Source organism: Chamaea fasciata, unplaced genomic scaffold (genome assembly GCF_029207755.1).
Source record: "Chamaea fasciata isolate MVZ Bird 193981 ecotype frontalis unplaced genomic scaffold, bChaFas1.0.hap1 SCAF_3, whole genome shotgun sequence".
Lineage (NCBI taxonomy): Eukaryota > Metazoa > Chordata > Aves > Passeriformes > Sylviidae > Chamaea > Chamaea fasciata.
Genome location: NW_027094088.1, coordinates 56829220 through 56846254, shown reverse-complemented (window position 1 = coordinate 56846254; position 17035 = coordinate 56829220). Strand labels below are relative to the sequence as shown.

The following is a 17035-nucleotide window of genomic DNA, read 5'->3' as shown; positions in this document are numbered from 1 at the left end:
CTTCAACTTGGAAGTCACTTCTTTTGCCAGCAGTACTGTAGATCATTGCTTGTAATGCCTTCTGTGTACCCTGGGGAATGAGGATCTGCCTCCTTGTGTAGCAACATAATTTTTAGCAGTATCTATATGAATAAGCTAAGGAAGTCTTTCTCCATTGCCATTTCTGATGGAACAGCAGCTTCATATAGTAACAAACACATCATTGCTGCTTCTTTAGAAGAGTTGTATAGTGCTACTAAGATGAATAAGTTAAATTATATACTTGACTGCATGGAGGTAGTTGTTCCAGTAGAATCCGCTTTGGCAGTCAGAGGGATTATGCTCTGGAAATACTGGAATTTTTATTACTGGTGATCTCGGTTGCCATCTGACTTAGTGGAAATGGTGATCGGTAGGGATGGGTTCTCTTGAAGCACTAGTACTTCTTGCTTGGCAGCTTCTGCTTGTGGCCCTTGGTTGGAGCTTGTGCTGGTCAGGATTGATGATATGAGTATTTATGTCACTGACCTCTGAGGCCTCTCAACTTCTGCGAAAATGTGGTCTCTTAAGGAGCATGGGTGCCGAAGGTCCTTGCCAGGGTCATCTTTTAGGACCTCATAGGAAGATGACAAGTACCTCAGTTTTAATTGTTTTGAGGAGCTGTCCAGGTTCTGTACTAAAGACCCTGGATACCTAAAGGTGTTCTTACTATCCAGATGGCCCTCCTTATCATCAAAGGAGGTCAGAGTGAAACCTGCTGTGGTGACTGTGTGTTTTTCCTGCCTTGTGAGTTGTTGGAAGGCAAAAAGTTGACAGATTCTCAGCCTCTTGACTGGGGCGTAGCACTTCTTTTGACTCTTTCAGTTTTAATTAACCTGTGATATTGGTGTTTGCACAGAAGTCAAAGCTTAGCCCAAAGATGGGAAACCCTAAATTACTTGTGCTGATCAGAGGACTATGCTCATTAACCTCCATGTTTTTCCTTTTTGACTGATTATTGGATCTTCTGTAATCACAGAGTATGAATTTATGGATGGTTCAGCCTAATTTATTACATTTGTTCTAAATGACTCCAGAGAGAGCTTGCCTAACTTGCTCTGACTTCCTGTTGCTTTCCTGTGAATACTGTGGATGCCATATTCACACTATCTTCTTTCAAAACTTAACTCGAGGTCCAGTTTAGTTTGTCACATTTCATTGGCGTAAAAACCCCAAACTGTTGCTCTTTCCTTCTGCATAACTGGAGTGGTATGAGACATCTGTGATAGGGTGCTTTTCCATGAGTTTTCCACCAAAGCTGAAGCAGCACTGGTAACCTCTGAAAACCTTAATTACTAATAGCATCTTCCAAGCAGCCAACTGTAGCTTTAGCCATGAGTCTGACCTGGCTCTCTGTGTTAGTCCAGTGATTGTCTGCAGGAAGAATAGTGAAGCCCATCTGCTGGAATGTGGGGCGTGCAGAGGTTACTGCAGTACTGCATTAATGTATGCATGTAGGTGTGGGCTCTTGTTCTGACTGGTTGTGCAGCTGTAGGTATATAGTCCATGGGAGCACTTAATTTGTCTTTTCTTCACCTTTGGAGTCTTCTGATACGTGCTTCTGACATTCAATGCTTTGGACTTACGATTTGCATTATATTTAGGAATGATGTGCATAAAGTCAAGGCAGAGAAAGTGTGTTCTAAGAGGGTAAATGAGGGGGGAAACTCAGCTGCACTGGAGTTGGTAGGGAACATAAATACTTTAGTATCTTTTCTAGGTGGACCATGTGTTTCCAAGAACTTCCATTATAAATCCATGCTTTTTAATTACAGATGCTTCAATGGTATTTAGTATATTTTACAAGCACGTGTACATACATGAGAGTGTTTTGTTGCATTTATTTTACAAATGTGTTTATTTTTTACATATAGATATGGGAAAACAGCTGTTTTCTCTAGTCCTTTTGAAAATGTTTTTAAAAATAGCATTTTCTTGCAGTGGGAGATGGACGAATGGGATATGCAGAAGAAGCTCCCTATGATGCCATTCATGTTGGAGCTGCAGCCCCAGTTGTGCCCCAAGCAGTAAGCCTTTATGTTTTGTGTGTGTGTTTCTGTAATATCTTAGCTGTAGAGAATGCTTTGCATACATCTGTATGTAAAATACTTGGTAGCTTGCACTGCTGGGAGTATCAGTGGGCAGTGTGGTATTACTGTATGGTGTGGGGTTTTTGTCTCTGTTACAATTGGGCTTCCTGTTGGTTTGATAAAGCTGTATGTTCTAATAACTCTGCTCTAAATAAACATGTTTTAAAATGACATGTGTGCAACCCTCTATGACAACAGTGAACTGGACCATTTTGTTTAATAAGATAATTTTATCAAACGCTGAGTTAAAAAAATTTAAGTGTGTTTTCTAAGTTCCAAAGCACTGAGTCTGTTAAAAGCAAAATGCTCAGCTGGAAGTACAAACAGTGCCATTTGTTCATAGCTTTCAGAATGGATACAGGGCAGTTCTTACTAGAGAAGCTGAAGAGTAAATAGGGGCTTTAGAGTGTGCATACATATAGTCCATTTTTGCAGATAAGATTTTTTTTCTCTTCCTTTCATCAGGCACATGGTAATACATAGCTTGATTTTTATATGCTAGATGCCAGTTAAAGTTTTTAAATCTTAGTGAGGAATAGTGAAAGACTGGGCTTTGAGTTGTTACAGACAGATTGGACATTTCCAGACAATCACCAATGGTGGTGGGTTGTTTTTTTTTTTTTTTTTTTCTTTTGCTTAATTTTTTTTAAAGTTGGTTGTGTTTTTAGGGTTTTTTTGAGGGGGATTTATTTGTTTGGTTGGGTTTTTTTTGTTTGGTTGGGTTTTTTTGTTGTTGTGGTTTTTTTTTTTTTTTGGTGGGAGTGTGCGTGGAGGGTGTTCCCAGCAAAATATTGACAGATGACAATTTAAAAAGTAACTGAAAGCTTATTTGTGAATGAAACAGTTATGAAACAGTTCTTAATTATAACTTTTGTTAGCAATGGGGATTAACTTTTTTTGTGACATCTGGGAAGTATGAAATTTTTCTTGAGACTACTGTGATTAGCCTCCTTTAACTGTGAAAAAAAATGCAAGCATTTCTCACATACTATGTTTGTGTCACTTATCTTACTCATATTCATATGTTTTAGACTAGTTTCACAAAAGGCTGTTCCATTCACAGAATGAAAGAGGAGCTGTTGGTTAGTGAGTTTGTTGTAGACAAAATTTTTCCAGGAAGAGAAATAATAAAAACTCACCAATCTCAAATCTTATTCTGAGGGCTTAAGGGGAGATGAGTTACCCCCAGAATTTTTGACAATGGGCCCGTCCTGATGCACAATAACTATTGAACAGTTAAATAGTTTCAAAAGATTGAATCTGCTGTAGAAATAATATGTGATTTACATGTTTCCCCCACATATATAGAAAATAAAACTGGAACTTACCCAGTTAATTAAATTATTTTACTGTAATACCAGTTGTTGTACTGTGTTGCTGTGATACTCTCATTTTCAGTGCACTTTTTATTTTTCGTAATGGAAGTAGTTACCTACTGCATAAAAGTAGATAGATACATACTGGCAAAGCTATTAATCTACTGTAACATACTTTGGATCCAGCTTCTCTGAAGTGGCTGGTTACATTCTAATTTCTGTGTTGTGTTCTAGCTTATAGACCAGTTAAAACCTGGCGGAAGATTGATATTACCAGTTGGCCCTGCTGGGGGAAACCAGATGCTCGAACAGTATGACAAACTAGAAGATGGCAGTGTCAAAATGAAGCCTCTGATGGGAGTGATATATGTGCCTTTAACAGATAAAGAGAAGCAGTGGTCCAGGTGGAAGTGATTTTCTGTTCCACTTACTTCTTCCACACACACGCAAGGTGAAAGGGTGTGAATTTTAAGCAGATAGACTGCAAGGCCTGCCTTTGCTGCTGTCATTGCTTTCTGCTCCTCCATACCATGAAAAGTGACTCAGTCTGCATTACTACATCACCCAAAGGAGGTTATGCTAAGTTTCAGTTAAATTAAAAGCAGAAGAAAAATATTGCATGGGTTGCACTTTGTCTTTTTTGGACATATTTTCTTTAGTCTTTGGTGTTTTGAAGATTATTATTTGTTGTTTTAAACACAGTATTTTCTAAGGTTAAACTTCACTTTTAATGAACTTTTTATAACTATTTTGCCCAATAATTAAGGTGAAGTGTAAAATTTTACCTAATAAATACTGTTTTGTCCTTTAAGTTAGTGGTAATTGGGTGTTCATTTTTTATTTTTCTGAAACACTACAAAGAAAGAAAAATCTTTGCAAAATTCTTTGTGGAAAATGTAGATGATCTTGCAAGCACTTTCCTTTAGCCCCCAAGTAGCAAAAAGTAGAGAAGATAATTCCTTCTTCCCTAAAGTATAAATGTAGCTGAGTAGTGTTCAGAAAATTTTCTCAGACTTTATTAGAAGTCTATCATCTGTCTCTGATGGGGCAGTATTTGTGTTTGCCAATACAGCAAACTCTAAAGGCCTTTCTAGAAGCAGGAAACCTTCCAGTTTGCTGAATTGAACAGCCAGCAATAAATAAATAAATAAATAAATAAATAAATAGACTTAATGCAGCTGTCAGCTTAAGCCATGCTAGACATTAGTATGTGAATGAACAAAGCAACACTGCTGTTTTGCTTCCTGGCAGAAGGGGCTTGTGAATGCATTATTGGCATTAGTGAAGTGCAGAGATGTGCATTGAGCTCTGAAAAACAACTCTTGAGCTTTATAACCTAAATTTAGATTTTTGACTTTTTTTCCCTTGATATTCTGGAGTATAGCTTGTGATTTGAATGCATGAATACTTAGTCTAACCTATCAAAATATTCATAAAAATTCCAAATAATGCAGTTTGCATACTTTTGCTTAGTGAAATCTCATTTCAAACATTTCAGTGTTTTTTGGATTACTATATAGCCAGCACGTAGAAATTACTCTTAAAACATCTTCAGTGAAATACAGCTTAGTTCAAAGCTTGTGAAGCGTGCTTGTTATTCAAATGTTTTGTATTTGTTATGCAAATGAATGCTTTGGCCTCGAATATTGCCAGTATTCCCTCAGTGTGGTACTCAGGGGTTTCCTGCCTCTTGTAAAGCTTTGGAAGCGTTCCTTTGTGGTCAGTTTCCTCCTCTGGCAAGTGTTTTATTTAAGTTTGGAGTCCATGCTTTGCTTGGTCTAAAAAAGAATAGTTGTCTTCTTAAGCCTTCCTTCTCTCAGAGAGGTTTCATAGATCTTTCTCCATTTCCACCTTATCTGATTAGAGTAGCAATTGGGATTTTTTTGGTAGCAGCAGTTGTGTGTTCATAAACACTTGAAGAAGAGTTTCTTGAAGGATAGTTTATCCCTTGCTACAAGTGATGATAGGGTACTGTGTTAAGGACTAGAATTCTGAGGTTTTTTCATCTCTTCAGTGCAGTTTGGTATTTCATTTTGTCTGCCAGCTTGGGAAGAGCTAATAGTTTGAGCCTTCTTTAGTCATGCATACTGTAGGGTTATTTTCCCCAGAAATTTGTACAAGTTTCTTTGCTTTTCTGAAACACTTCTTGATTTTATTTATTTATTTTTAATTTAACAATTTACAGTGATGTTATCAGAAAATAAAAGTGCTTAGCCTGAGGGGTTCATCTGCAATGGCATAGAGGCTGTATCTTGCCATGCACATTTATATTTCGTTCAGTCTTGAAACTCTCTGTTAAAGAAAATCTCAGAAGTCCACTTCCTGTAACATTTGATATTTCTTTAATTGTCCTTTTTGTGATCTGAAGAAAATTCCCATTCCATTTTCTAGGATGACTGTCAGTGTACCGCTGACCTTACAGGAGGTTACATCTTTGTTTTTGTTGGTTTTTCCTTGTTGACTATGAAGTGTATTGTCAGCCAGCTGCTGCCAAGGAAATTCCTAATTATAAGTCAGCATTTGCTATCTCTGCGGGCATCAAAGATGAAAGGTGTTTTTTCTTCACTTCGTAGGCTTCAGTTTTTCTTTTCTAAATTGCTCAAGATCTGTGAGCAGAGTTCAGTTAGAGACTCCTGAAAAAGCATTTCTAAGAGTTTCTGTAATAAAAATCTGTAGGGTATGGGAGACTAGTTGCTGTAAATCACAAATTCATTAAACAGTAATCATTTTAAGATTAGCTCAATTATGTGTGTTTAGTTTGTCATTCTTTTAGTTTACATTATGTGATTTCACTCCTAATGCAGGTAACTCTTTCATCACATTGAAGGAAGAATTGGTGTCCCTTCACAGAATACAATTGATAGGCCAGCAGCATTTTCCTAGGCTAGCAGACCTTCCAGTTGGCAGGAAGGAAACTGTTTAAATTTTTGCTGAGCCATTCACATTTTGGAATGTTCTTTAATGGGGCTGCAAGGTGCTTTTGCAAAGCAGCACAACATTCATAAGTGGGGTGTGAAGTCAAGCCTGTCTTCAGGTATTTTGTATCACGCTTCACTGTGTGAAACTGGAACTTGTCGCAAAAGGAAGTCTGGACTAGCTGGAAGGAAAAGGTTCCTTGGATTTCAATACATTTGCTAAATAAAGCATCTTATTTGTAAATAGTGTTAAATTTCTTTAAATTTAGGCCATGACTTTCTAGTTTTGGTACAGTTGCAATACTGTTTTTTTAATCTCCCAATGTTAGTGGGAATCCTCTCAAATGTGACTCGCTGGGACATTCAGAAGTAGAATATACACAGGAACCCTATCTCTGGTACAAAACAAAACAATGCAGTTTGCCAGAGATCCAGCAGTCAGTGCCCAGTTATGTGATTATGCTGATAAGGGTATCCTTTCACATAAAACTTATCAATTGTTTTGGGGTTTTTTACTGAAAAATAGGATGGAGAGAAGGCCTCTTGTGTTGCACAGTTGGGAATATGGCTTGATGGCTGCCTTATTGGCAGATCTTGTATAAATTATTATCTCTCTTGTTTTATTTCTCTGTGAGAGTTCACTTACTACTTATATAGAAAGACAGTTTTAAAAGTTACAGAATCATGGTATTATTTAGGATAGAAAACACGTTTAAGGTCATTGAGTCTGACTTTTAACCCAGTACTGCCAAGTCCACCACTAAACCATGTTCCCAGGGGCCACTTCTACACATCTTTAAAGTACCTCCAGGGGATACCTTGTCTTGCTGGCCATGCTATTGCTGACACGGACCCATGAGAGAATGACAATGTAAATAACACTTAGCAATGAGTCTCTGTTGCATTTTGGATTTGATTTTCAGACAGGCAGCTGTTTTTAAAATGTTAACAACTACTTTTGTCTTATATATTGTATTAGTAGAAATTATTTGTAAATCTCATGCTGAACTCATACTTGCTGATAAAATAGAAAATTATAATGACAGTATGACCTGAGGAAAAACTTCAGTGATTAAACTGGGGCTGTTACTGTACTCTCTTATCTGTGCATCAACGACAATTAACACCCTTTTGGAAAATGTATTTCTTAGGATATATTTTAATATGTTTCTGCTTAGAAACTCTCATTCAGTGTTTCAGGTGCCCCTGATGAGCTAGTTGACCAATTTAGTTTGAAATTAGCAGATATTGTTTGCTGGAATTCCTCAGGCCATGTAGAATAATGGTTATGGTTCAAGTTTTTATTTTACTTCAGCAAAAAAAATCTTTGCACAAAATATTTTAAGTTAAATTTAAGAATTACGTATTATTGTGATGGTTTGACTCTGACTGAATGCCAGGTGCTCACCAAAACTGCTCCTTCCACAACTGGACAGAGGAGGGAGAATAAATACAACAGAAGACTCATGAGTTAAGGACAGGGAGAGATCACTCCCCAGTTACCATCATGGATACAACAGACTTCATTTGGAGATATTAATAGAAATTATTGCCAAGCAAAATCAAAGCAGGATAATGAGATGTAGAAAAAAACCTCAAAAACACCTTTCATGCATCCCTTCTCCCTCCTTCCTACCTCTACCTCCTGCCCCCTGGCAGTGCAAGGAGGCAAGGACTGGGGTTTGCAGTCAGTTAATCACACGTTCTTCCTGCTGCTGCTCAGGGAGAGAAGTCCTTCCTCTGCTCCAGTGTGGGGTCCCTCCTACAGGACACAGTTCTCCATGAACTTATCCAGCATGAGTCCTTCCTATGGGCTACAGTTCTTCATGAACTGCTCCAAGGTTGGTCACTGTTCTTGGGATGCAGTCCTGCAGGCACAGCCTGCTCCAGCATAGGTTCCCCGCAGGGTGACAAGTCCTACCAGGAAACCTGCTCCAGAGTGGGCTCCTCTCTCCATGGGTCTGCTGGTGCCTGCCAGGACCCTGTTCCAGCACAGGCCTCCCATGGGTTCACAGCCTCCTCTCGGGCATCCACCTGTTCCAGTGTGTGCTCCTCCATGGGCTGCAGGGGCACAGCTGCCTCACCATGGGCTGCAGGGGAATCTTAGCTCCAGTACCTGCAGCAGCTCCTGCCCCTCATCCCCTGATCTGGGTGTCTGCAGGGCTATTCCTCTCCCATGTTCTCACCCCGCTCTTCTCTGCCCGATAGCTTTTTTCTTTCTTAAATGTGTTACTGCAGAGGTGTTGCTTCCATTCCTGACAGGCTCAGTGTTGGCCAGTGGAGGGTCCAAGTAGGAGTCAGCTGGTGTTGGCTCTATAGAAAATGGAGGAAGCTTCTGGCACCTTCTCACAGAAGCCACCCTGCAGCCCTGACCTTCTTTCCCCTTCCAAACCTTGCCAGGCAAACCCAATACAGTTATGTAAAAGTGTGTGTGATATATCTGATACAGTAGATTACAGAAAAAAATTCTATATAATTTCAATTTACCCTAAATTTTATGATTGATCATAGCAAATAATAAATATTTTATAATAGCACCTTTCCAGGTTAAAATGCTACAAGTCTAAATATTGCATCTTTAAAGTTATAAAGTGAGAAATAACGGGTTGCTGAAACACTGAGTAGATGCTGTACTTCTAATTCATAACAGGCCACACTCTGAATTTCACTTTCAGTAATGAAAACATATTTTTCATGGATGAATGATATATTGAAAAGGGAAAGTCAAATGCTGCCTAATGACAAGAAAATTGAAGTGGATCTAAAAGAGTGAGATACAGACTTCAAATAGATTTATAAATGTTTGTTCAAATACTTAATTTGAATGCCTTCCACTAAAGAGGTGGTGACGGATTGCAAAGCTGCATGACTTACTTGTATCCCAAATTTATTGTTGATAAGATTCTTTATTTTATTTCTTGATGAACTCTTTTATTTATCTGAAACACTGTCTATTAGATTTTTTTTCTGAGAATGTTTCTTGGTTTGTTGTTGGATATTCATAATGGGAAGCGTAGAATATTAATATATACGTTTTCCCCAGTAGTAAGCCAAAGTCTTTCCAACTTTCTTACATTTTTTTCCAAGAATAGTAATTTTGAGCTAATGACTTCTGAAATTTGCTTTAACTTGAGCTTGCCAAGTTGCTTTGATGACTCAGTTGACAGATGAGTGGTTCTCTTGTTGGAATTCCAAAGGCCTGAGAAGGACTACTATGGTGACTTAAACCCTAAATATAGATATTGCTTGCTAAGCAGGAGCTGGTAAGCAGATTGGATGGAGTACATATATGAAGGTGGAGAGAAATTATGTGAGTTGCATAAGAAACACAGCAAACAGCTGTGGCCAGAAAGAATACAAATTAGTAGATCTTTCTTGTGGCTCTAGAGGACAACAGGATAGTTTTAACGAGGAAAGAGCAATCTTTTGAGTCTCCTTTTAAGCTTTGTAGCAGGATAGATTTTGTTCTTTGACTGGGAGGATAGGCCTGTATCCTGATTCTTACCAGTAGCTGAGACCTGGTAGATTTCATAGCTTGTCAGTTTCCGATCCATACAGGATCAGCTCAGGTCAGCTGATGCTGGTTTGCAATATGTATTTATGTCTGCAAGCTATGCTACATTAGGGAGAAAGCTGACAACTGTTACCTTTAGTGATCTGACACTTTTCTGGAACTTTCTAATACATACAGTCCAATAATGGACATATAAATTCAACTTTTGTCTGTAGAAAATAAGTGCTGAATATATTTAACACTTATATTGTGGATTGGTTTGGGCTGGCATGCTGTTTTTAAATTAATGGGTAGCGAAGAGCAAGTGAAAAATCTCTTGAGGAAAGCTGATTCCCTTAATACAGTAAATGTTCTAAAAAATAAAATATGAAAATCCTTATTTTGAATGTCACCTATAGGATATAGTGGTCAGTGAATATGTTAAAGCAATGAAAAATACCAACAATTAAACCATATATATTTATTTTAAATTATATATTTATATAATACATATATGTTTTAAGTATAAGAAAAGAAAAAACAAACCCTCACTTTAAATATTTTAGGTGCATTAGCAAAAAGGCAAAAGTCTTGCTAAGATATGCCGGTGGGTAAAATCACTGTGTTTAATAGTTTCAAAGTAAATACAGAATGTTTCTTAGGCTTATAGTTTCTTGAGGATCTGCCTTGGGTTTGAAGGATTAAGAATTGCTTGTCACAATAAAAGACCAGGGTTTTATAAAGCTGTGAGTGTGTGGTAGGAATCAGGACAAAAATTACAGCCACAATTAGGCATATGAGACTAAGCAACAGCAGTAGTCATTACTTACATATAGTTCTTGAAGTTGTAAAACTTAACTGATGATGCAGGTCCTGGTAGTGTTAGGGATGAATGAAGCACTTGGTCTGAATTCACTGGCACTGCATTTTAAACTGGGTATCAGATGTTAATTTCTTTTTTTCTGTTTAAAATAAGCAAATACCCATTCTGTGAGATAGGCAAATACGGAGAGCTTCCAAACCTTTAGCTATAAAAAGATTTTTCTTTATCCCTGCCAAGATGTGTTCTTCTGCCTCCTGCCTTTTTCTGCTGTCTGTAATTACTGCAGTGCTCTAAAGCTGTGTGATTAGTACCTTACTATTAGGAGGCAGTGCAAAGTGCAAAGAATGCAAATATTTATCACTTACAAATCACAACGTTTGCATCTCAACTGCATAAGATAGAAATCTAGTCATTTAAGCACTAGTTTCTACAGCCTTTTCAGTTGCTTTTTACAATGTTTTGCATGCTGTCATTCCATGCTGTATGATTCCTGGAGCATAAAAATGTCTTTGTAACTTAAAAGTTTTGTATGTGTGCATGTAGAGCTAGATTTTTGTGCATTAGTTTGCATGATAGCTGGAAGTACTACTATGTATTGAGCCAGCAATCACATTACTGAGGTTTTTTCTAATTCAGACACTGTTTGCTTTGGCTAATGAGGCTGATGCACCAAAAGAAAAATTGTGGCAAACTCATTCTAAATTTATAGATCGCTTGTGCCTTGTGGGGGGGAAAAAAAAAAAAAGAGGAAGAACACTTCAAGTTTTCTAGTGCTCAGAGTGGCACAGTGCACAGCTTTCAGATTTGATGGGCATTTTGCATTAAAATTAATGCTTTAGAAATACTTTAACAAATCATAACTATATGATAACTTTATGGTTCTAATATAGGTTTTATGGGTTTCTTGTTTCAGTGTGTTTTAAATATCCTACAGGGACAAACCTCTGCATTTTCTAGATTCCTTCAGCGATTTAGGGGGACTTCTGATATATTATTTCTCCTAGCTAGAGCTATTATTTCTCCTTTTAGCTCACACACACAATGCCCTGCCCCCAGCCTTTCCATAACCTACTCCTGATTTATTGTAGCTCCTTCAGAAGCTAATCGAGTTCCTCTGAGAAATAAACAAAGTGGTACAAACTGCATGACAGGGATGCAAGATTGTGTTCCCACTGTCTTGAGAGTTCTTGAGTGCAGCTGAAGCTAAACTTGCCTTTTTGGCAGCTACAGAGGATGGGTTTTGCCAACAGTCTGTCTAGTAAGTTGGCTCAGTTGCTTGCCAGTGTGTAGCCAGCAGAATTTGGATGGCAGGTAGCTGTGCAGTGTGTGGAGTTTCCTTAAAGCAAGTGATCCATTAAATGTAAAATAGAGGGACCCATATTACCCAATAAGTCACATAATAGTATGAGATGATATGGGATTGCTGTTGCCTTTCCTTTGGTGTTTCTTTTTTGTTTTTCAAGTGCTTGAAGAGATTTCTAAAGTTTTGCTGATGTGCGTGAGCACTTAAATGTAACCTGAGTCAGTATCAAAACTTTTCAAATACCATTTCCAAGGGGAGAAGAAACGTAACTGCATGTGTTTTCTTTCTACAGGGATGAATTGTAAAAGCTACATCATCTTGACCCAAACATAGTGTTACAGTGGACTGCTCATCTCCAGTTCTAAAAGCTTTTTGAAAACCAACAGCATTGCAGCTTGTTTTGGACTTCGTTATACTGTTGTTATCAGCATGGAAAAGCGTGGTGTTTGTTTTATTTTTTTAGATGCTCAAGGCAAATCTGATAAAGAAATGGTGGAAAGTTTTATGTGGGCACTGTTTTATTTAACATGCCTTTATTTCACTTTCATCTGTTTGAAGTGAATTTCTGCAAAACTGCAGATAAAGACCTATAGGCTTGTGAGCTCTAATTTTGATGGGGGAACTTGAACACTCACTTCTCTCGGCTCCTGTGTCCCTTGGTAAAACTGCTTCTGTGCACCTTACAACACTACGTAGGTAATACCAGGTTTTCTGTGTTCCAACGTCTGCTAGATGCTACTAAAAGGAGATGAACTTCCTTTCTAAGCTTTTGACATGGTGTCATAGACTAGCATGTAGTAGGTACAATCAGCTGCTTTTTTACCTTAAAACCAGGCATTTGTATATATTAAATTTCAAGACATCAGAGGTAGGTGGCTGCTCTTATCAAACATTGCTGTTCAAGCTGAACATAACAGACATGGTTTTCCCTTTCCTTCTAAAATTGATTAATGTGATCTTGAAGAAATTCTGTTCTGGTTTATAGCTCAGTGCTGGTGGGATACACATGGATCTAACTCCATAAAAGGGAGGTGAGGTGTGTTCCAATCACTGAACAATTTACGCAATGCTGCTTTGCCAAATAAAGTTAAAAGCAAAAGGGGGGTTTTGTGCTTGTGTGGAAGATTAAGATGGGTAGGTAGTCTGAGATATGCTAGGTTCTTTATTAAAAACCAAACCCCCCTTTGGTTCTAAAAGAAAGTTGCTTTTGGCAAAGCCATTTGCTGTATTACCATTCTTATTTTTATAACTGTGGGCACCCAGGAAAAATTCCGGCTTTTTAGAAAGTGAATTCCAAATTGCTGTAAAAGGAACACATCATGCATGCAGAAAGAATCCTGGACTCCTAAGTACAGATAGATGCACTTACTCAGTTTTCATATAGAAGAATAGTTGGAAGGCTATAAACCTTTTTTTCTGCCCTAAGTTTTCTGTTTGGTACTGTAAAAAGTCAACAGCAAATTGTGAAGCAGTACAGTAAGGTGGGCTCTTTGGGAAAGGGGAGAAGTGTGTGTCTTCAGTCATCCTGCTCATATTTGAGCAATCAGGAATTAAATAGCGTATTTTCTTTTTTTCTTATGGTAGGAAGGATTATAGAATAAAACAACTCATAATGATCACTGGGAAAAAAAACCAAAACAACTTCTTATGGTGGAAGAGCAATAATTTTGTGATAGGATTAATCCCAGGAAGCATAAAGGTTAAAATTCAAAGGCCTCTGAATATGGAAAAGGAACTTTTTACATAACCTGCTTTTTGAAGGTCAGCCCCATTTTCTCCTTCTGTAAAAGATACTGTATGACTTAATTTATTTAGATATTTGGAAGTTAATGTACCACCTCCTGATCAGACTGCAGCCTGGGAGCACATGCACAAGATTAATCTTCTAAAGAAATTAATATAGTGTGTATTCTAGAAAATACAATCCAGAAAAATCCACTTGCGTCTGACAAATTTGTACTAACCCACAATCAACTGTGACTCTAGTTCTTGGTGTTGAAGTGAAATATCTTAACTGATGCATGCTAACGTTCAGCCTTTTGGTCGCTGTATCTTTCAGTTTGAGTTCAGCTTTATTTACATCTTCTCACTAATTTAATACGTTAAATGAAAGATAGGAGCTCAACTGTATCCAAATTCCTGTCTCTGGTCACAGTGTAATAAGCTAGCCTGACTTGGAAGTGGTGTTAAAGCTGAGACCCGATGACAGCTTCCTGGGGGAGAACCACTTCAGGAGGTGTAAGGCTTCAGGGACCAAGGCTGGTGAGAATAGGTGCACCCATTCCACTGAAGGGGTCGATGATAGTCAAGGTACTCAGACAAGAAAGGAGTATCCAGGAGTAGCATTTAGGAGTCAAAAATGGAAACTCCTCCATGATGGAGCAATGGTTCTGAAGTAAAAACTTGGAGACAAGGACAAGTTGAAATGCAGAAGACTTGAAGAGTTTGAATAAATGCTGTGTGAACTGTCTGAACTGCTACTTTGCCAAATAAAACAAATTGAGAGGAAGCTGTATCTAGGTGTCTGTCTGATTTTGTTTTGGTTTTGTTGTTTTTTAACTTTCAACAGGATGTCACATATCCAAAAGAAAACATGTATAAAAATACTGGTTTGCTAACTGACCAGAACTATGTGTCCATTTTCAGTCAATTTATGTATTGCAGCAGTTAAAAATCCTGTTAATACTACCTGGAATGTAAATGGGGTTTTTGGTGGCTATTTGGAATTTTTCTTAGTTCACGTCTGTGTGTTCTGGTGAACAGGCTCTGTGCACAGTTCTGTCTGCTGTCCATAGCTGAATCCAGCTACCTTGGAGAGTGGTTTGCCATTTGCAAGGATTAAAGTTTTCTGTCTTTATAAGAGGTGCAGTCATGTTGCACTGGGCTGTTACTATCACCTCTAAGCCAGAGCAGCTTGGGAGAACAGATTGGCTGAACTCTGAGTTGCTTAGCCAGTTGTTTCTGGAATCCAGAGAGTAGAAGACTTGGAAAGCCAATACCTGTATCTTGAAAACCCACTGAGAGTTGTGGGTTCTCCACAGAGGAGTTTATGTGCTGGATGGATTCTTTTTGTTTATGCAGCAGGAATGAATGACTTTGTACTTTTTCTGTTCAGACTGGTCAGGTGGCTTGAGGCCACAGAGCCCGTAACATGATTTTATCTGGAGGGAAACCAGCACGTGTGCACCAGCACTGCTGATGAAGCCACCTGGATGATTCCTGAAATGTTTGGTAGTCATCGAGTTTGAAATGGGCAATAATGCCTGGCGCTAGGGGGTTTCTGCGTGGTAGGCTCTGGAGCTTCCAGCTGGCAGCAGTTCTCTCCACATGTGCAGTGTTTTTGTGACAGAGTGACAAGCTCCAGGATTTTAGAGTGTGGAGGGACTGTGGAATTAACACATCAGCACAAAGAGGTAAAGTAAAATACTCTGAGGAAAATTCTGAACTAGTACACCCTGCCAGGAAGAAGGGTGTTAACCCGTTCTTACAGCAGTAGTGCTTTCTTCCTTCTGCGCATTAATGTGCCCTAGGTTGTGCTGCTTTTGATTTAAATGCAGTTCACAGGAGAACATGAGAGAATTCCTTCTGAACTTTGACATGATACAAAGGATGAGTAATGCAAACCAAACTCATGACTTGTAGCTTTGGTTCTGTATAGCTGATTTTAAACATATTGTTAGGATGCAGTTCAAAAGATGAATAGCTATCTTTATGGAACCTTGATGCCTGTCTCAAGAGGTAGAAGAGGTGTTCTGCTGAAGTGAATGAGGGGTGGTCCTGGTTCAGAACAAAGGCAGATGGTGAGGTCACACAAGCACATTGTGCAGAACCAAACAAAAAAAATCAGAGGGGACATGTTGCCACAAAGATGGCCCAGGGAGATGCAGGAGATGATGCCTCTGAAACTGGTCTTTTGCATTTCTGGATGTTCAGGCTTCATAGATCAGGGAGGGTAAATTAGAGTTATATTGTGGTATACAGTAGATGGCTTCAAGCATGGGGTTTGAGTGGGTTTTGCGGGTTCATACATTTTGCCTTTTTTGGGTCTATTTGAGTTTTGTCCATCTGCTTTTGACTGTGAAAGGCTGTGAACTGCAGACCAGTTGTAAGTGCACAGACACTCTTAAGCTATTATAACCCCACTTTGCCTTTACTGTAAATAACACACACTTGTGTGCTCAGACCCCCCCAGCTGGCCAGGTTTGGGGTTCCATGCCTCAGCCAGATCTGAAGAAATAAGCATGGACTAAAACTTGGCCTTATGCTGGCAGAGGGAGTGTAAAGTTCCCTCTACCTGGCCTGTTTACCTCCCATACTTCATCCTTGACATACATACAGGGCTGCTTTCTGTTCCAGGTAGTAGTTTTTTACACAGCACAAATTCATGATGCAGCAGATGCACTCTGAATTTTCCTATGAAAGGCTGTTGCTGTTCTCTCACGCTCTTGGCAGGGTGTTAATGAGATGCTCAGCAGGATGTGCTCGGTAACTAAAATCCTATTTCTTTAAATTATGAATTGAGTGGACATAGCTATTGCTGAAATATGTTTGGAGGAGATGCAGCTGACCATTGAGAGTTGCCTGAAAACTTCAGGAAGGAGAAATGAAAATAACTCACTTTGTGTCTCATCATAACAAATTTAGAACTTGAGACAATCCCATACCTTTTAGCAAAACTTTTTTAGCAACAACAGCCTATTTTCATAAATATTGATGAATTGATGAAGTTGATGAAGTTACTCTGAGATCTCACTTTGATTCTCTAAGGGTTTTTTTATAGTTCAGCCATTTTCATCATATGCTTCTGAGCAACTGACCTGGTAGATGCTCTTGAAAACATTCCTAATACTTCTGAGAAGTTGAAGTCCTTTTTTCCGCCATGTTTGGGCTTATGTTTGAATTTTATGTGTTTGTATTATGAACAAGCCATGTTTCTTGCTTATTATGTTCTGCCAAATCCTTTTCCAGCTATAATGGAGAATTGGCATCTGAGATAAACCAGTAACTTTTACTGCAGGTGCCTTATGGAGTAGGAGGACATTCTCGAAGGCCTCTGGTTAGGAAAATGGGTGATTGA

The 17035-nt window shown here is 38.6% G+C and overlaps 1 protein-coding gene across 2 annotated transcripts in view; it reads left to right on the top strand.

Moving 5' to 3' along the window:
- Nucleotides 1-14467, top strand: part of PCMT1 (protein-L-isoaspartate (D-aspartate) O-methyltransferase) — a 36024-nt gene extending 21557 nt beyond the window's left edge. The window contains exons 6-8 of one of the 2 annotated variants that reach the window (XM_066179100.1): nucleotides 1960-2045; nucleotides 3659-3828; nucleotides 12251-14467. In XM_066179100.1, coding sequence (XP_066035197.1) covers nucleotides 1960-2045; nucleotides 3659-3828; nucleotides 12251-12263 — 269 coding nt within the window. In that variant the 3' untranslated portion in view covers nucleotides 12264-14467. Of the gene's footprint in view, nucleotides 1-1959; nucleotides 2046-3658; nucleotides 3876-12250 lie in introns of both variants that reach the window. The other variant, XM_066179101.1, reaches the window with a different exon arrangement.
- Nucleotides 14468-17035: the final 2568 nt, after the last annotated feature.